General features: G+C 27.1%; 1 protein-coding gene across 4 annotated transcripts; it reads left to right on the forward strand.

The window, feature by feature from the left end:
• Positions 1–18,014, forward strand: LOC111287304 (uncharacterized). Of its 4 annotated transcripts, XM_089759528.1 has the most exons (15): positions 1–180; positions 308–370; positions 546–624; positions 3,372–3,451; positions 3,753–3,844; positions 5,499–5,572; positions 6,020–7,952; positions 8,348–8,858; positions 9,195–9,644; positions 10,656–11,291; positions 11,639–12,256; positions 13,238–13,873; positions 16,277–16,942; positions 17,188–17,383; positions 17,703–18,014. In XM_089759528.1, the coding sequence occupies exons 7-14, from the start codon at positions 6,031–6,033 to the stop codon at positions 17,377–17,379; spliced, it is 5,631 nt and encodes a 1,876-aa protein (XP_089615654.1). In that variant the 5' UTR covers positions 1–180; positions 308–370; positions 546–624; positions 3,372–3,451; positions 3,753–3,844; positions 5,499–5,572; positions 6,020–6,030; the 3' UTR covers positions 17,380–17,383; positions 17,703–18,014. The 4 variants fall into 4 exon arrangements, with proteins under 4 accessions (XP_089615654.1, XP_089615653.1, XP_022733499.2 ...); XM_089759527.1 differs by having other exon boundaries at positions 1–370; XM_022877763.2 differs by having other exon boundaries at positions 2–370; positions 16,277–16,951.
• Positions 18,015–21,009: the final 2,995 nt, after the last annotated feature.

The raw sequence follows: 21,009 nt of genomic DNA on the forward strand, positions 1-21,009 counted from the left end.
AATTAAAGAAGGTACAGCTTCGAAGAAGAGAAAGAGACGTTCAGGCCCTAGTCTAATCGCCTTCCACTAAGGATTAGAATAAGAAAAATAGTAATTACAATAATAATAAACAAAGACTCCAAAGAAATTGAAGAAGTCTTTGGTGAAACTTACTTTTCTCGGAAGCGAAGTTCTTTGATGGTTGAATTTTTTATTCAATTGAAGCAAAGTTGTTGGATCTTGAAACTTCACATTTCTTTGTTATTTCTATCTTTTCTTCTTTTGTATTGCTGCCTTACCTTTCGCTTACAGCTCTCTCCTCAAACAGTTTCCATCGAGGCAATCAAGCATCGTCTTATATCATTATCTCCACATCTTCCAGCTAGCTAGAGTACCAAATCCTTTGCTTGATTTCTGCTTTATTGCTCTTCTTTTTATAACTCAACAAAAAAATTTTGGTGCTTTTTTAATTTCCTTGATTTTTTACTTTGCTTTTATAACTAAAAAAAGCGTTTTTTTTTTTTTTTTGGCTTTTATTGATTTCTAATTTTCTGTTCTTTTAACAGGGAAATAGAAAAAAAAAAAACTGGTCCTTGATTTTCCTTTACTGATCCATACGGCTTTTGAAGATCCATCTCAAGTGAGGTATGCTTCAATAAACCATTATATATAAATTTTATTCTCCGTAATTTTTGCTATGTTCAACTTCATTTCTCGTTTGCCTCGATTAGTCTTCGATTTTTCACTTTCTTACTTGTTTACGAATTTACTTAAAAATAAAAAATAATAAAAATATATTTAAAAAATTTTAAAATAATTAGTATCTCTTAAAATAGCTAAAAAGTACTATTAAACAAAAAATATGATTCTATATAAATTAATAAAATATTAAAATAAAAATAATTTCAAGGAAAATATAAAAGAATTATTTTTTTAAAATGAAAGAATAAAAAAATATTGATGTAAAGATGTGAGATCTAGAAAAAATAAAATTTGTTTGAATTGACATAAAATTTATTAAAAATATTGTAACATTTTAAAAAATAAGTTATGAAAATTTTTAAAGTAATAAAAGGTAAGAATAAGGTTTTACTTGATATAGAAAATGAAAAGGGGTAAGGATACAACTTTTTAATTTAAAGTATAAAATAAAAAATATATTATAAATTTTAATTATTGGATTAATTAGTTTTTCACTCATGATTTTTTTTTATCTTTAATTTTAACCAAGCAAAATTTAAGTGTTGAAAGATATTATTTTAACATAAATAATTACATTAGTAATGTAAAATTTAAATTAATTATTTTTTTAATTAATAGATATATAACATCAATGGCTAAACAAATACTTTCAAGGCTAAAATGATAACATAAAAAGTTAATATTTTAAAATTTATTGTAAAAAATTATTAATGTAAATAATTGAGAAGAATAATAAAATTTATAGCAGTTAGTTTAAAATAGGTTAAAAGTGATGTAATAACTTAAGATAAAATTATAAAAATTTTAAATATGATAGAAAGATAAAAATAAATCGTAAAAAGATATTTTTTAACATAAATGATTAAGTTGTTATGTAAAATTTAAATTAATTATATTCATGTAAATATTTTTTTGGGCAATGACTAAAAAATACTTAAAAGTTAAAAAATTAATTTTTGAAAATAAAATATCAAAAAAATTATTAATGTAAACATGTGTGAAAAATTATAAAATTAGTATAATTTGTTGTAAAATAGGTCATAAGTATTATAAAAAAAAGTTATAAATCTTTTAACATAAATAATTAAGAAAAAAAGTATAAAAATATATTATTTTAACATAAATAATTAAGAAAAAAATAAGTGTAAAAATTATTATTTTAACATAAATAATTAAGTTTGAAATGTAAAATTTAAATTAATAATTATTTTTTTTGTAAATTTTTTAAGCCAATGGCTAAAAATACTTTAAAGGCTAAAAAGTTAATGTTAAAAAATTAATATTAAAAAATTTTAAATTTTAAAAATTTAAAAATAACTTAAATAGAAGTGTCGTAACATTAAAATAAACATTTATAAAAATTTAAAATGTAATAAAAAGTAAGAATAAACATAAATATTTGAGAATAATGATAAAATTGATATCAATTAAGTTTAAAGGAGTTAGAAATATTTTTTTTTCAAAAAATTACTAGTGTAAATAAACGAGAAGAATAATAAAATTCATATCAATTAGTATAAAATGATTTAGAAGTATCATAACATCATAAAAAAGAGTTATGAAAATTTTAAACATAATAAAAGATAAAGAATAAACATAAACATGTAAGAGTAATAAAATTCATATTGATGTAAAATATGTTTAAAATATCGTAATGGATTAAGAAATGGCTATAAAAATTATAATCATAATATAATATAAGAGTAGATGTAAGACAATATTATTTTAATATATATAATTAAATTGGTAATGTAAAATTTAAATTAATTATTTTTTTGTAAATATTTTTAGGTTAATCGCTAAAAAATATTTTAAGGTCTAAAAAAGAAAATGTAAAAAATTAATATTTGAAAATAAAAACAAACTTCTTTAAAAAAACTTAATAACATAAACAAATAAAAAAGATGATAATATTAATATCATTTGACGTAAAATGAATTAAAAGTGTTATAACACCTTAAAAATGATAAATGAAAATAAGAATAAAGTAGGCAACATAAAATTTAAATTAATTATTTTCCAGTAAATAGTTAAGATAAATGGCTAAGAAATACTTTTAAGGATAAAAAACATAAAAAATTTGATATTTTTAAAATTCAAAATTTCATAAAAAGTATTAACTTAAACAGGTAAGAGGAATAATAAAGACATTAACTTAAATAATGTTGCTATATCTTTTTGGCTTTCATTGCTTTCTACTTTCTTTTTCATTTTTAATGATAAAAAAGTGCTGTATTATTTTGTTTCATGCTATATCTATTTTGCTTTGCTTTTAGCTCCAAAGAAAGAAAAACATAATTTCATGTACTTATAATTTTATTGTTGTTGATTTTTTTACCCTTTCTTTTTAAATTTCTTTGATTTTCCCAAAGAAATGGGTGAGCTTGAGGTACCTCTTCTCTCTCCATTTCTCTATTTCTTTAACTTAATTTTTTTTCCTATCAGACAAAATAGTTAAAAGGGTAAATGGTCAAAGAGTTAAGATAGGGAATTCTGCATTTGTGTGAATAATTTATTTGCAACTATCAATTATCAAATAATTGGTACCTTATAAAAGAATAGAAAATCTTTTTATAACCCGTTTTCTAGTTGTCTTACACTAAGGATTTGAACAAGGAAAATGGTAATAATGATGATAAAAGAGAATCAAAAGAAATTAAAAAAGTCTTTGATCAAACTTTTCTTTGTAGGTTCAATCGGTCACAAGGATTTCCAGCACAACTTATCAATATTGGTGGATACTTGAAGCTCTTTGTTCATTTGAAACAAGGTTGGTTTCTACTTAAGTTTTCTTTGAACTCAAAAAAAAAAAAACTGCGTGGATCCTGAGAATTCATGTTTCCTAGGTATATTTATCTTGTTTGCTGTGTTTTTCTCTCTAGAATGAAAGAAAATAGTGTTGCTGTATCTATATATTTTGCTTTCTTTGCTTTCTATTTTCTATTTTGTTTTATGCTATATCTATTCTGATTTGCTTTTAACTTCAGAAACAAGAAAAAAAAATAATTCAATGTTCTTATAATTTTATTGCTGCTAATCTTTATTACCTTTTTCTTTTAATTTCTATTTAGGTTGGTCCTTAATTCTCCTTTCCTAATGATATCTGGAGTTGGTGATGTAAAGAGTCCACACAGTTTAATTTAGAAGATCCATCCCCAATTAGGTATGCTTAAATAATTATTTTTATTTCCATTGTTTTTTATATGCTCAAAAGTTGTTTACTTATTTGTTTCCCTGGCATATTAAAAAAAAAAAAAACTGCATTTATAAGGAAAAAAGTGAAATAAATAGATTCATTTAAAAATTGAGAAAATATTAGATAGATTAATGATAAAAATATATACTATGCCCTTAATCTAATACATGTAACGTATATTCTTAATATATGCATGAACACTGAATAATTTCTTCCATCTGCAGAATTTTTATTTCCAAATTGATCCATCAACCATTTGTTCTCTTTTATTTTCATTTTCATGGAGCGATATATTGCTCCCAAAGTAATTAAGATGCTGCGCAGCATATCAGCTAATATAATCTAAAAATTTACTTCTTTCAAGTGGTAGGATGAATCAATGGAGGAAAAAAAAAAAAACCAAGAGATTTAGAATCATTAACCCTTTCTTTTGTTTGTTTGGTCATAAAATCTAATTGCATTGCATGGGGCATAATTTGATACAGAATCCAATCCATGAAAACCAACAAAACTGAGTAAGTGAGAAAATTATTGTTGAAAAATAAATTTAATCCATGAAAACCAACAAAATAAAGTAGGTGAGAAAGTGATTGTTGAAAAATAATTGAAAAAAGACAAAAACAAGGGTCCATAATTCAAAAGTGCATCAATGACGCCATGTCCCACTACCATCAATAGATCAGTTTTCTTCGAGGAAAAAAAAAATTAACCGAGCACAAAAAAGAAAAAGTAAACGTGTGACTTGAAGGCATTGCACCCGACTCCCAACAAAAGGAAAAGATGCTTGGGCCCTTGTCCAGCTGTCTTTCACTAAGGATTTGAGCAAGTAAAATGATAATAACGGTGATAAAAGAGAATCCAAAGAAATTAAACAAGTCTTTGATCAAACTTTTCTCTGTAGTTTCAATCAGTCACGAAAATTTCAAGCACAACTTTGAAACTCTTTTGCTCATTTCAAATAAGGTTGGTTTCTACTTAAGTTTTCTTTGAACTCAAAAAAATAAAATAAAATAAAATAAAAACTGTGTGGATAGAAATAAAAAGCTCGATCTTGAATCCTGAAAATTCATATGTCCTAGGTATATTTGTCTCTTTTTTTTTTTTTCTTGTGTTTTTCTCTCTACAATAAAAGAAGCAAAAATAGTATTGCCGTATAATTTTGTGGTTTCCTTGAGTTCTATTTTCTATTTTATTTCATGCTATATCTATTCTCATTTGCGTTTAACTTCAAAAAAATAGAAAAAAAATTCCATGTTCTTATAATCTTATTGTTACTAATCTTTATTTCCTTTTTCTTTTAATTTCTATTAAGGTTGATGATGTAAAAAATTCTCACAGCTTAATTTAGAATGCCCATCCCCAATTTGGCATGCTTGAATAATTATTTTTATTTCCATAATTTTTTATATGCTCAAAAGTTGTTTACTTGTTTGTTTCCCTACCTTATTTAAATAAAAGACTGCATTTATAAGGAAAAAAAATGAAATAAATGGATTTATTTAAAAATTGAGAAAATATTAGATAGATTAATGATCAAAATATATACTGCCTTTACTCTTAACAAATGTAACATATATTCTTAATATACGCATGAACACTGAATAATTTCTTCCATTTGCAGAAGTTTCAATTTCCAAGTTGATCCATCAACAATTTTTCTCTTCTACTTCACAATTGGCTCTCAAAGTAATTAAGGTACTTTGCAAACATTCACAATTTCTTTTGTCTCTCTAGCTGTTTATGTTAGGCGAAAAGGCTTTAATCTAATTACGTCAGCAGAAACGAAATCAAATAATTAATTAAATACACAAAAAATAATAATTAAATACAATAATTTAACATAATTTAGTCCAACTTATTTACGTTCATGGATAAGAAACAAAATTTATTAATTGTAGAGAATTACAAACATATATCATAACATATCAATTACTCAACAATCAATACCTATAGACTTTTTTTTTATTTGTTAGTAGATTAGGTTTAGAGTAGACGATCTTGAGTTAAACTGAAACAAATTTATTTGTGTGTTCTTATTTTTAATTTGAGCTTGCTATTTTGTGTATAGGTTTTGCGTGTGCGTGTTGATTTTTCCAACAGTTTATATGTTTACTAATCATTAAAGTTGTTTTTCAATCTCAGATCATCAAAGAATGGCTGCTGAATTTGCTGCCTCTGCTGCTGCCAATGCTGTAGGAAACCTTACAACAGAATATGCATCACCTTATGTTAGTTACTTTTTCCGATTTGGGAAAATTGTTGAAGAATTCAAGAATCGGAGAAATGAACTTGAATTGAAAAGTGATCGGATAAAAAATGATGTCGAAGAGGCTACAAGGCAAAATGAGGTAATTGAGAAGGATGTCCAAGACTGGCGAAAAAGGGCAGAGAAAGAACTTGAAGAAACCCAGTGTTTGGAAGCTGAAATAGAACGTATGAAGTGTTTCAATTGGTGTCCAAGTTGGGGTTGGCGATTATGCTTAAGTAAGAAAGTGGCAAAGAAGACGATCTCTATCAATAAACTTCTTGAGAGTTGTAACTTTCCACGGGTGGGCCACTTTGAACCTCTTCAGGGGATAGAATTCTTCCCATCTGAGGATTTCATGCCTTCTAAATCTTCAAATTCAACGTTAAATGACATCATCAAGGCTCTAAACACTAATGGTGTGAACATGATTGGATTGTATGGAATGCCAGGGGTGGGCAAAACAACTTTGGCAAAAGAAGTTGGGAAGCATGCTGAAGTGAAAGAGCTCTTTGACAGAGTTGTGATGGCTACAATGTCCCAAACGCCAAACATCAACAAAATTCAAGATAAATTTGCAGAATTATTAGGTTTGAAATTTAAAGCAAGCACGGAAGAAGGAAAAGCAGGAGAGCTATGCCAGAGATTGCAAGGCGCGGAGAAGATCCTCATAATTATCGATGATGTTTGGAAGGAGTTTAAATTGCAGACTGTAGGTATTCCATTCGGAGTTGAACGCGGAGGTTGCAAAGTTCTTCTGACCACACGTCTTGAACAAGTCTGTGTTCGTATGAATTGTCAACAGAAATTTGAACTTCACATCTTATCCGAAAGTGAAGCATGGGTTTTGTTCAAAGATACTGCTGGTCTAAATGATGTTTCTTCGGAATTGAATGATGTAGCCAAGGAGGTTGCTAGTGAATGCAAGGGTTTGCCTCTTGCAATTGAAACAATCGGAAAAGCTTTAAAAGGAGCAAATCTAGATGGGTGGCAAGCAGCAAATAAGCGACTCAAGGACTCAAGACATTTAGACAATGAAGACGTTTCTGAAGACATCTACAACTGCCTTAAGCTGAGTTATGATTATTTGAAGAGAGATAATATTCGAACATGTTTCTTGCTGTGTTCCCTTTTTCCAGAAGATTGGGGTATCGAGATTGAGGAGTTGGTTATGTTTGCAATTGGTCATGGATTATTTTCTCATATTTTCTTAATTGAAGACTTGCGGAGAGAAATTCGTCAAGCACTAAGAAGCCTCCAGAAGTCTGGTTTGTTATTGAGAACTGATGATGATGATGATGAAAGATATGTAAGGATGCATGACGTGGTTCGTGATTTTGCTCATTGGATAACATCTACAGGGAAAAATATATTCATGGTAAAAGAGGGGTTGATGGAATGGCCTCCAAGTGAAAGTTGTGGATCTCATACAGCAATCTCCTTTAGGAACAGCAACATAAATATTTTTCCTGAAAAATTAGAATTTCCAGAACTCAAAATTTTGATTTTTACAGGAAAGACTTTAGTGAAAGTTCCGATTGCATTTGTTGAAGGAATGAAAGCCCTCCGAGTTTTGCATCTCGAAAATGTCATTTTCTCACTAGAAGTACTTAATTTGGTAACAAATCTTCGAACTCTGTGCCTTGTAAATTGCGAGTTGGAGAACATCTCATCAGTGGGAAATTTGAAAAACCTTGAGATTCTTGCATTCTCTAATACTAATATTTATGAGCTACCTGAAGAATTAGCGGCATTGCGTGGCCTAAAATCGCTACATTTTTTTTCCTCTGGAAGAAAAGAGATCAATTTTCCCCCTAATTTACTGTCAAGGTAATAGTAGATGTCAATTATTTTATTTAATCATATTGCCAAAAATTAAGAATTTAGTTTTATGTTATTTATTTTTCTTTTATTTACTTTATTAAATAATTTGACTTTAGACTATGGGAAAAATATCTACCTTAAGCTTTTGGTCACTCCCGTTATCATGAAGCATTCAGAGCTGTAGTCATTTCCATTAAAAAGAAATGCTATTATATAACATGATTGTCACATGAATTACAAAACAGCAAAAAAATGCTCAAACCTTTTTTTATAAGAAAAGGGGCTGAAGAATCATGCTATATTTGCTGAGATAATTAAAATTAATTTATGTTTACTTCTATTTTTATGATTCACTTTTAAGTGTTTGATAATACTTTTTCGTATTTGTGTGTAACAAATAGGTTGACATCACTCCAAGAACTATACGTGATATGTGAAAACAATGTCAACTTATCGGAGCTGAATTCATTGTCTCGTTTGACTGTGCTGTCACTGAAGGTTTCTCCTACTCGATGTTTTCCAGAAAACTTTGTGTTCCCTAAACTACAAAGCTACATTATATTTGTAGATGCAAGTGTTGAATTTATGCGGGGGCCAAACTTTAGAGCCTTGCAAATTATTGACCCAACTTCATTTAGTGCATACAAGGAGTTGTTTTGCAATGTGGAAATTTTTGCTCTGGAGAATGCCATGGGACACAAAAATATTGTCCACATCGTAGATCCCGAGGGTCTAAATGCAAGCCTCCAAAGTCTAAAGATTGCAACCATTCGGAAGTGCAGTGAATTGAAATCCATCTTCCCGCCTTGCCTTGCTCAAAGTTTGTTGCATCTACAAGTACTTGAAATATCTGAGTGCGATAGAATAGAACAAGTCTTTGATTTTCCTCCCCAAGAAGTGGGAGAGCTTGAGGTATCTGTTTTCTCTCCATTTTTCCTTTAATGGATAATGAGAAATTGCTAAACTTTATATATTGCTCATATAATTAACTTCTATTGAAGATTAGAAGAGATAAAGTTTAATTAAATTATATTAGTAACTAATCTAAATGTATATTTATTACATGACTTGCAAGTTGAGAAAACTAACATTATATATATTTTTTTTCTCTTTATAAAATCATTGTATTTTTTGTCCTTTTTTTATTCTTTATTAAATTATATATTATTCAATAACTACTATTATTACCTTTGTATATAATGTTTTGTCCATATTTATTTGCATTTTCAATCAATGAATTCATGTCAGGTACGACCACTCTCTAATTTAACTTCTTTGGAGCTAAAGTCATTACCCGAATTGAAGTGGATATGGAAAGGGCCCACCCATCTTGTTAACCTCCAAAGTCTTAAGACTATGAGAATAGAGGGGTGTTTGAAACTGGCTTATCTATTTTCGACTCCCCTGGCTCAAAGTTTGATGCATCTGGAAGTACTCCAAATAAGCCATTGCGATTCTTTGGAACATGTAATCTTTGATGAAGCAGAAAATGAGGTCTTCAATATGACAAAGGATAAGGATGGACGTCCACCGCAAGACATTGTGCTACAGAGATTGCAAATTTTAAGACTTAAAAATTTAGAGAAGTTGAGTAGTTTTTGTCCAGAAAATTTTGTCATGTCATTATCTTTGAAGGCGTTCGAAGTTTGCAATTGTCCCCAATTAACAGAGTTCAAGACGTTGCAGGCCCATTTAAAGGTACTTTTCTTATACTATATTTTTGTTTTAATTTTGTTTATTTTGGTAATAATTAATTGAATTATTTATCTTATAACACAAACATCAAAATTTAGTACATTCACATCTACATGTAAAAGTATTATATAGTATTTATATATAATTAGCTTCTGTTGATGTTTAAAAGAAAAAAGTTTAATTCAATGTATATTTATTACATGACTTGCAGGTTGAGAAAACTAACACTGTATCTTTTTTTCTCTTTATTAACACACATTATAAAATCTTTGTATTTTTTTCTCTTTTTTATTCTTTATATAATAAAATAATATTCTACAACAACTAGTATTGAATTTATAAAGATCTTAAATCGTACAATTTGATAAAGGGTAAAAACGAAAAAACAAAAAAAAAATTAAAAATTAAAAAAGGAAACAGGAAGGAGAAAGAGAAAGACAAGGAAAAAAAAAGAAAATGTAGAAAGAGAAAGGAAAAGAAGGAAAAAAAAAGAAAAGAAAAAAAAAGGAAAATGAAATTATTTAAAAAGTTTATAATTTTATAATCTATTGTATTAAAAATTAAATTAATAAAATTAATTATATTGATTATTTTTTCCTACATAATTTTAATCTTGTTTATAAATTTAATTTATTTTACTTTTACACACATCATTCATTACATTGTAATTGTATTCAATTTATATTCATATAAAAAATTTATGGATAAAAAATATATAAAAATATATTTTATTGTAGTGTCTTACCTACCCGTGTCCTCTCTTTTTATAATTGTTGTGTTGCCGTGTCCATGTCGTGTCTTAACTATATTATTTGTCACTATTCATGCTTTCTAGGTTCTAGTTATACTCAATTTAATTTGGATTGTTAAAATTTCTATAATAATGAATTTTTAATGAAAAGCGAAAGATAAAAATATTCTTTTAACTCAAATCTTTCTTTTTCCTAATAAAAGAAATCCAATTATATGTTTCTAATTCTGCTAATAGTTTCCATTATATTGTGAATTTATCAGGATGTCCCATCATATGGTTTCAAGGAATTGTTATGCAATGTCAAAGAACTTACCATGGATGGATTCATGTATCACAATTTGAAACATCTCTTCTCACCATCACTTGTTCAAAGCTTGGTAATGCTAGAAAAACTCAAGATAAAACACTGCGATGAACTGGAACACATTGCCACTGAGTTGGAAATTGATACTAATGTAGAATCAGACAGTGGCCTTCTCCATCATCCGCCCTTGCCAAAATTGACATCTCTTGAAATACATGGGCATATTAGGTTCTTACAAAAGTTAAAAGATTTGACCATTCGATATTGTAAGCGGTTGAAAGTGGTATTTGAAATGGATGGGCTTCTTGAAAAGGAAGAAATTAGTCAGACGCCGCTACTCTCAAATTTAACAAGTTTGGATCTATCTTCTTTACCAGAATTGGAGAGTATATGGAAATCACAATCAACCCATCAATATCATGCAAGCCTCCGAAGTCTGAAGGTTGTAAACATTCGGAGGTGTGATGAATTGAAAGCGATCTTCCCGCCTTGCCTTGCTCAGAGTTTGTTGCATCTACAAGAACTCTCTATATGTGCCTGTGAGGGATTAGAGCAAATCATTGATTTTCCCCATGAAATGGATGAGCTTGAGGTACTTGTTCTCTCTCCATTTCTCCTTTAATGAATAATGAGAAATAATTAAACTTTATATATTATCATATAATTAACCTCTATTGAAGTTTAAAAGAAATAAAGTTTAATTAAATTATATTAGTAAATAAATTAAATTTATACTTATTACATGACTTGTAAGTTGAAAAAGCTAATATTATATACCTTTTTTTCTTTTTATTAACACAATTTATAAAATATTTGTATTTTTTTCTCTTTTTTTGTTCTTTATGTAAAAATATATTATTCAATAACTACTATTATTGCCTTTGTACGTAATGCTTTTTCTATATTTATTTACCTTTTCAATCAATTAATTCATGTCAGGTACGACCACTCTCTAATTTAACCTTTTTGGAGCTAAAGTTATTACCAGAACTACAGTGGATATGGAAAGGGCCCACCCATCTTGTTAACCTCCAAAGTCTTAAGACTATGAGAATATGGGAATGTGCGAAACTGGCATATCTCTTTTCAACTCCCCTTGCTCAAAGTTTGGAGCATCTAGAAGAACTCGACATAAAAGATTGCGGCTTTTTGGAACATGTAATCTTCGGAGAAGCAGAAAATGAGGATCAAATAGTTTCAAACGTGGATGGCTATCCTCTCCGCTGGCCTAAGTTGAGAACTCTCAAGATAATTAATTGCGAAAGATTGAATTATGTGTTTCCAATCACTTTGGCTCAAGGACTTCCTTATTTGGAATCTGTTGAGATAACTGATTGTTCTCAACTAAAGCAGGTCTTCAATATGACAAAGGACAAGGGTGGACGTCCACCACAAGACATTGTGCTACAGAGATTGCAATTTTTAAGGCTTAAAAATTTAGAGAAGTTGAGTAGTTTTTGTCCAGAAAATTTTGTCATGTCATTATCTTTGAAGATGTTCGAAGTTTTCAGTTGTCCCCAATTAACTGAGTTTAAGACGTTGCAGGCCAATTTAAAGGTACTTCTCTTATACTATAATTTTGTTTTAATTTTGTTTATTTTGGTAATAATTAATTGAATTACTTATCTTATAACACAAACATCAAAATTCAGTACATTCACACTTAAATGTAAAAGTATTATATATAATTAGCTTCTGTTGATGTTTAAAAGAAAAAAGGTTGATTAAATGTATACTTATTACATGGTTTGCAGGTTGAGAAAAACTAGCACTACATATTTTTTTCTCTATTAACACACTTTATAAAATCTTTGTATTTTTTTCTCTTTTTAATTCTGTACATAATAAAATATTACTCAATAACTACTATTATTGAATTTATAAAGCTTATAAATCGTATGATTTGGGGAAGGGAAAAAGGGAAAAATGAAAGAAAAAAAAAAGAAGAAATGGGATGAAAAAGAGAGAAAAGAAAAAGAAGAAAATGTACGAAGAAAAAGAAAAAGAAGGAAAAAAAAGAAAAGAAAAGAAAAAAAGGAAAAATGAAACTATTTAAAAGGTTTAAAATTTTATAATTTATTAGTATTAAAAATTAAATTAAAAAATTATAATTATATTCATTATTTTTTCCTATATAATTTTAATCTTGTTTATAAATTTATTTTATTTTACTTTTACACATACCATTAATTATTTTATAATTGTGTTCAATTTATATTATTATAAAAAATTTATGGATAAAAAATGTATTTTATTGTCATGTTTTACCATATCAGTGTTTTCTATTTTTAAAATTGTTTATTTGTCATATCCATGTCGTATCGTACTTGTATTATTTGTCACTATCCTTGCTTTTTAAGCAGTAGTTACATTTAGTTTAATTTGAATTATTTAAATTTCTACAATAACAAACTTTTAGTGAAAAGCGAGGAATAAAAATATTCTTTTAACTCAAATCTTTCTCTTTCCTAATAAAAGAAATCTAATTATATGTTTCTAATGTTGCTGCTATTTTTCATTATATTGTGAATTTATCAGGATGTCAGAAAACTTGCCATGGATGGAATCATGTATCACAAAAATCTCATTCCAAGCGTAGATCCACAGGGACTAAATGAATTAACTTTTCTTACACTTAGAGATGAGAAAGAGCTGGAATGCTTGATTGATACAACAGACCAAGGCCATGTCTCAACCGTTCCGCTGCTGCCAAATTTAACAAGTTTGGAGCTAGAGCTATTACCAGAATTGAAGTGGATATGTAAAGGGCCCAACCATTCTGTCTGCCTCCAAAGTCTGAAGGTTGCAGTAATTAGTGGCTGCAATAAATTGAAATATCTCTTCTCACAATCACTTGTTCAAAGCTTGGTGATGCTAGAACAACTCCAGATAGGGTACTGCGATGAACTGGAACATATTGCCACTGAGTTGGAAATTGATGATAATATAGAATCAGACAGTGGCTTTCTCCATCCTCCGCCCTTGCCAAAATTGACATCTCTTGAAATACATGGTTGTCCAAGACTACAATATGTCTTCAATGTGGCAAAAGAAAATAATGGAGTTGATAATGCCATTCTGCCACCATCATTGGATAAGTTAACCATAGTGGTTTGTCCTCGATTTGCAAAGTTCATTATTCAACAAGTAGTCCACAAACGGCTTCAACTAAAGGTAACTTTATACTCCTTTCCTTACATTATGGTTTGAGATTTTACCTTTGGCCCAAATCTTTTCTATACTCATAAAATAATCAATGTTTTGAATCTCTTTTCAAAAAGGGGTTCTTATGTAAGTTTTATATTAGAAAAATTAAAATAAATCATTCAAGACTTATGTTGAACTCTCATCTTTAACAATATTTTATGTTCAACTCATTCAAGACTGAGTTAACTTGTTTGTTATTTAAAAAAAAAAAAAAACCTTGTTAAGTAATGGCAAAATAATAAAATAAGCTCTCTAACCATATTATAATCAAATTTTCACTTAAGCCCTTACATTATTATTGTGTGTAATTTAGCCATCCTACTATTTTAATTTAATGAAATCCAATTTGGATGGGAATTCAAACTGCTGGCATGCATACATATAGGCAAACTTTGATGACATGGCACTCATAGAGAACTTTTAGATAACATTTCACTTGCTTATAAAATAAATAGAATTTGAAAATCAATTAAACATATTTAATTTGTACATTATAATAAAATCTTGAGAATGGTATTTGTTTTACATATATACTAGCTTTTTTAACCGTGTTATTATTTTCATAATTGAAATTTATTTTTTAATTAACTTTAATTTTTTATATTTCCTTAATAAAAGAATATTTAAACTTTTATTAATCAACTATATATAATCATACATTCATAAATTTTAAGATACGATTAAATGATAGCATTCACATATTGTCGTTTTAAGTTTAATTTTTTACAAAATTTCAAAAATCCTTTCTTTTTTATCAAAATATTAATTTTTTTATTTATTTGCTAAACACCAAAAATTTTGTTACTAATTATTTATTTTTTGATAAAAAAAGCAAGGGTAAGTCTTTTAATAGTCAAAATTAATAATTTTTTTATGATAATATTAATATGGATATAAAAAAAATCATTTTATTAAATTGTAAAAGACATTTATATTAATAGAATATTCATAAACTATTAAATCTTATAAACCCGAACCAAAAATAAAACATCAAATAATAATAATTTCTTTTATATATATATATATTTGATTGAACAATAAAGCATATATAATTATTAATTTGTTCATAGCCATTTGCTTTTTATTAGTTTTTATTTTTTACATACTTCAACACATATATTTGCTTTTATTAAAACATAAGTCAAAGATACGTTTATAATAAAAAATCAAATATACAAATTGAGAATGCATATACAATTGAAATCTCTTGAACTTATGTGTAACAAATATCCAACTTAACTAAATATATAAAAATATATAAATAAAAATTTTTTTAGAATAAATCAAATCAAATGTATATATCATATAATAGAAATAAGACCAAATAAATAATTTGAAGGAACAAACAAATGGAGGAAATAAAAAAAAATAAAATACGAAAAAAAGTAATGAACTATACCTATTACCAAGTTGAAATCAATCCAAATGTACGTATGTTTTCTTTCCATTATTGAAATTTCATAAAAAAAATCAATGTCATTTAAGCAAAAAATATACAAAAGTAAAAACAATCCAACACCATCACATATTGATTTTTGCAAATAAAAAAGAAAATAAAAGAAAAAAGAGAATAATAAAGGCAAAAATGAACTTGTTCACGGTATGATGTGGTTTACTCTTCTTTCCAACTTTTGTCCATTCCCATCAAAACCAATAAATCATAACTGTCAAGTAAAAAAAAAAAGGCTTGTATTCTTCAATTTCCAATTCTAATAACAATAAATAAAATAAGCTTGGTTAGAAGGTGACCTCTCACTTTATAAACTCTTTATTTTCAATTTTAGATTCTGATTTCATCAAATAAAAATGTATTAAGTGTGTGTATATATATATATATATATATATATATATTATGATTAAATTTTAAAAAAAAATTATGATTTAATACATTTAAATGCAAAACTTATGCAAAATTTTCAACTTTTGTTAGAGTTTGATTTGAATTTAAATAGTTATCCAAAAATATTAAATTTAGATAATTTATTAAATAGAATTATTTGATGGTAGATAAAAATATATTAACCATATAAATACATATATATTTTTGGAACTATGATTAATTTAAAAAGAAAAAATAAATTATAATTTAATATATTTGAATTTAAAATTTATGCAAAAATTTTTTCTATAGATTTTGATTTGAATTTAAATAATTATTCAAAAATATTAAATTTAAATAATTTATTAAATAGAGTTATTTGATAAATAATATAATAATATAAACATTATCCTACATGTCATAAATAGAAGTTACTCACATAAACGTACTTATATATATATTAGATTTTGTACTTTTGAAGTCATATATTATTTGACCATTGTAATTTATTCAAATTTTAATGAAATTATGATATTTTTATATTTATACAGGAGTTACGATTCTCTGAGTTGGGACAAGACAATGTGTGTGACACTATTAATTGGGAGAATATATTTCAAATTCAAGGCGGACACTTGTTCTCAAAGATAGAGATTTTAAATCTAAAGGGTATACATCAGTTGCAGGGTCCCATACAAGTTGCAAGCCTTCCTTATCTTAAAGACTTAAAAGTGTCAAGTTGTAAAAGGCTGAAATCTCTCTTCTCTTCTATGCTTGCTCCAAATATGCCGCAATTGAAAGTTTTGAAAATAAAGTGTTGTGAGGAGTTGGAAGAAATCATTGAAATGGACCAAACTTCAATAGCATCATCATCACAGAGTCATCTCCAACCTATATCCTTCCCTAGTCTTCAATTTATATCTATTTCTGGGTGCAGCAATTTGAAAAGCTTGTTTCCTATTAGTGTCGCCCGTTCTTTTGCCAACCTCGAGAGAATCCAAATTGAAGGGGCTTCTAAACTAGAGCAAGTCTTTGGGTATCAAGGTGAACTAGACATTGAAGATGATCAAAAGGGAATAGTGCTCCCTCAATTAGAAATAGTGGATCTTTCTGAGCTATCAGACCTAAAGAGTTTTGCTCCAACTGGTTGTCATTTCCGATTCCCTTCTATGTCGGTTCTTAGAATAACCAAATCTCCCAAGTTGACCATAACAGAGGTAACAGAGGTACCTAACCGACTTTTTTTTCTAACTATTGTGCTGAATTAATTAATTTGTTGTTCTTGATCATATTGATACTAATGATGAAACGATGATGGAAACAAAAGTTATGTTAGTATATAACAACATATTATTATGAAATGGATGACTCTTTTATATACATACACAAGTCATATGCATAATTAATTTATTAATTACTTCTAGAATAACTTACTTAATGAGAATTGTCTTTTGTTGTGAAGGAACCCCAACAAGTTCAGAATAATACAACAGAAGGTTTCACCACAATGGAAGAAATAGTTGATAATCAATCCACCTGCAATGATATATTTTGGGATATTTCGAATGATCAAATACCTCTATATATGACTGTGGGAGAAACAAGGATAATGTTATGCAAGGAAGTGAAATTTAAGGAGAAACTTGTTAGCTAAACAGGTAAATATGGCTTTTTTCCATGTCTAGTGGTGGATTTACATGGCATTGTGGGGTGTACATTGAAAATAAAAAAAATTTAAAGAAAAATTTTGTGTTGGATACCCTCAATATCTTTTTTGGGACACTGTTAAAAATTAGAAAATAAGAAATTTTAAAAGAAAATTTTCCATAAACATTCAAAATTTTCTTTTAAACACTATTTTCATGGATAATATTACTTCCCAACAAAAATCTTGAATCTGCCTCTGTCCATGTATTTATGATTTCCTTAATCAAGTTTCTTGTTTAAATTCTTATTCATTCTTTGCCTCAATGATAGGTGATTGATACTTGATTATGCTTATCATCGTTGGAGCTTTCTGTTTTATGGCGCCGTCAACTGGTTGGATCTCTATTTTTTCAGTTTTACTTTGCAGTGAAGAACTAGTTTACTCTACATTTCATAGAATTTGCATGTTTGATATTGTGAATAAAGTTATGTTTAGCCATTCATGTAAGACAAATTTCATCTATTTTTTTACTTGGACTCGAACTCAAGCTTACATGTCTCCTAAATCCTCTTCTTATCGCTTGGCCAAGACATTGTTCGCAAAATTCATGTACTCTAAAGAAACATGGTTTTTTGTGTTCAGTTTGGTTTGCTGGTTCTTTATTAGTTCCTTATAGCAGCTTGTATGTATGAGCAGTATGTAGTTATGTCTACTTGCATGTCATAGATAGTTCTCCATGCTTGTTTTTATTGTGGTGATTTAATAATTAATTCAATGATATGTCATTTATACACTATGTTATATGAACTCGTGTGATAAGACATCAAACATGAATAAATTTTGTTTTGACAAGTATCCTATACATATGAACAGTAAAGTGTTCAAAAAATATCAAGGCTCAGACGGAGCCAAATTGAATTGGAAGTTAATTATCCCACAAATTTACATACAATATACTTTGTGGAGATTATTTGTTGTAGCAAAATTTGTAGAAGCAGCCCCAACAATAATACCAAAAGATACCATGCAATAATGATGATGAATTCATGACATTTAAAAAGAAAAATTAAAAATATAAACCAAATCAAAACATGTAAATGGAAAAAATACTATTACGTAATTCAACTTTTACATCATATAATTTTTTAAATTCCACTGAGATCTTTATAATTTTTTATTATTCATCTAATTAGTGGGAATTTTTGGGTGGTTAATTTGGAAGAAGACAGCATGCTACCCTAAGGCCATCACTTTCCTCAAAGGCCAAGGGATAAAATATTGTTGGAAGGAGCATCATTATGAAAAGGGACCAAAGGTTTTGGCCTTTTTTATTATATTTTCTTTTAGTTTTTATTGATTTCGGCAATATAAACATATTTTCACTGATTTGTTAATTAATTGAAGATTGTCCATATTTCATCCATATTCTCGTGTCTTGATCTAGCTATATATCGAATATCATTCTTTTTGAACAGTGTGAAATGAAATTAATTAATGAAGATGCATTTGCATACATGTGAATATTTTCTCTAGTTTTAAATTTTGAATTATTTCATTACTAGATTGATTGATTGATTTATTATTTATTATTAAAAAAATGCATTTCCATAGACAAAAAATTCAAAATATAAATCATTCATGTTTTAGGCTGATAATTTATAGCTAGCTGCTTAATGTTTACATACTTTTTTTTTTCATTTTTTCTTAATATAATTAAAAAGAATTTGATTAACCATGTTTATCATAAGTAAACCTAACGATTCACCTATTCATAAAGTGTGATATAATAAAATTCATATATTCGTTTCGTGTTTTACACAAAAATTATGTCATATTTCGTATCGATATAAAAATATAAAAAAAAAATTTTGATTTTATTAAACTTATATATAGTTATTATTATAATTTTAAATTCTATCACTTTCGTATTCTATTTTTATATTATATTCATATTATATAATCATGTCATATTTTAAATTGTCAAGTCTAATCATAAGAAGTGATTATGGTATTCGAGTCATGGGGAGGGGGGATTTTTAATTGCTAGTTTTGAATTTCAAATTAAAACAAGAAAGTCATTCTCCTTATTTCTAGTTAGGATTATATATGATTTTTTCTGGTTATTATAAAGCAAAAAAGCTAGTCTTGTTGCCAAGCCTTCAAGAGTTCCAAAAAAAAATTGCTATGTCAATGAAAATTTTAGGAAATTCTTTAGTTATTAATTTTTTTATGAACTTAATAGTATAAGAAAGTATTATATAAGAAAAACATTGAATTAAATCAATAAATAAATCAACACATAATTAAATAAATTTAATATAAAATTAAATTAAATTCACATATGATGAGAATTGAACTTAAAAATTTAATATTATCAGATTTATAAATATTATAATGTTGATAATGCACAAAGGTTACATTTAAAAACACAAAAATATTTTCATTTAATCACTAAATATTTAAAAAAAAAAAAACAACAATGAAAAAATATAAAGTGATAAAGTTAAAGATTTATAATATGAATTAAATTGGTCATTTTTATCTTTTAGTTTATATTTGTATCATTAATTTGCTTCATGTTGCATCACATACATTTTACTATTCTTTAAAAATATATAATGTAGTAAAAGATGACTATAAAAGAAATTATTTTTTTAAAAACAAAATAAGATAATATGTTAAGTAAATATTTCTTGAGACTTTACCTAAATATTGGAGGAATTCTTAATAATTATTTCTTATGAAAATAATATTATCTTTGGTTTTATGGATTATCATGAAAATAACTAAGTCAAAAACATTTTTCTAAATTTTATCTAGATATTGAGAAATTTGAAACACGAAATTTTTATTTTATTCTAAATAAAATGACTCTAAAAAGGATGGCAAAAAAAGGGGTTTTATGATAATAAATGGGATTTAAGACATTAATTTTAAAATTTAAAATTTAGGCCATTTTTTATCAATATTAAAGGAATATATGTTATTAATTGAGACTTTTTTTTAACCGGTACTATGGGGTATAAAATACTTTTTAGGAGGGAGTAAAGTACTTACACTCTTGTGAGATGAATACATCTACAATTGCTGGTGAAATACGCTTATTCAAATTAAACCTTTTTCATTTGTTTTCTATAATAGTTGAAGATCAAGGCACCTTGCTAGACTAGCATGGGCAATAGTGAAGAGCAATTTGAGAATCTTTAGATACGTAGAAATCCTAGTCAAGCATATAGAAAATCATAAAGAACTACCATGTAGGTAGAGCCATGCAGAACCTTCTGCATAGAATGCACCCAAATTAGAACACATGAAAAAACAGTTCTTACCCTTTACTTGATTTTAGACAAATACATGGATCGTAGAATAGGAGAAGTTTAATAGCATCTCGATATCTATAATAGGATGACACCACCATTTCGAGGCTTTTGCAATACCTGATGAAAGCCTAAATGTATATATTTTCTTAAAAAAAAAAGGAATTTTCTTTGATAAGTAAAAAGGCAAATGTTTTCAAAATAATGAAACCAATTTCTTTTCCTATTTTGAAAATTTATTCATTATAAATCTATTTTTACTAACTTTTTTATTTTTGTGTTTTTTCCTTTTTGCATGCATCATCAAAAATATAAAATA

Source organism: Durio zibethinus, chromosome 4 (assembly GCF_047325235.1).
Source record: "Durio zibethinus cultivar Kanyao isolate XHJ-2024 chromosome 4, ASM4732523v1, whole genome shotgun sequence".
Lineage (NCBI taxonomy): Eukaryota > Viridiplantae > Streptophyta > Magnoliopsida > Malvales > Malvaceae > Durio > Durio zibethinus.

Bases quoted from the DNA above. Each gene is read 5' to 3' on its own strand.
- LOC111287304 (XM_022877763.2), top strand. From the start codon at position 6,031: ATGGCTGCTGAATTTGCTGCCTCTGCTGCTGCCAATGCTGTAGGAAAC. The intron at 12,257-13,237 runs GTACTTCTCTTA...TGAATTTATCAG, and splicing joins CGTTGCAGGCCAATTTAAAG to GATGTCAGAAAACTTGCCAT. The intron at 13,874-16,276 runs GTAACTTTATAC...ATATTTATACAG, and splicing joins ACAAACGGCTTCAACTAAAG to GAGTTACGATTCTCTGAGTT.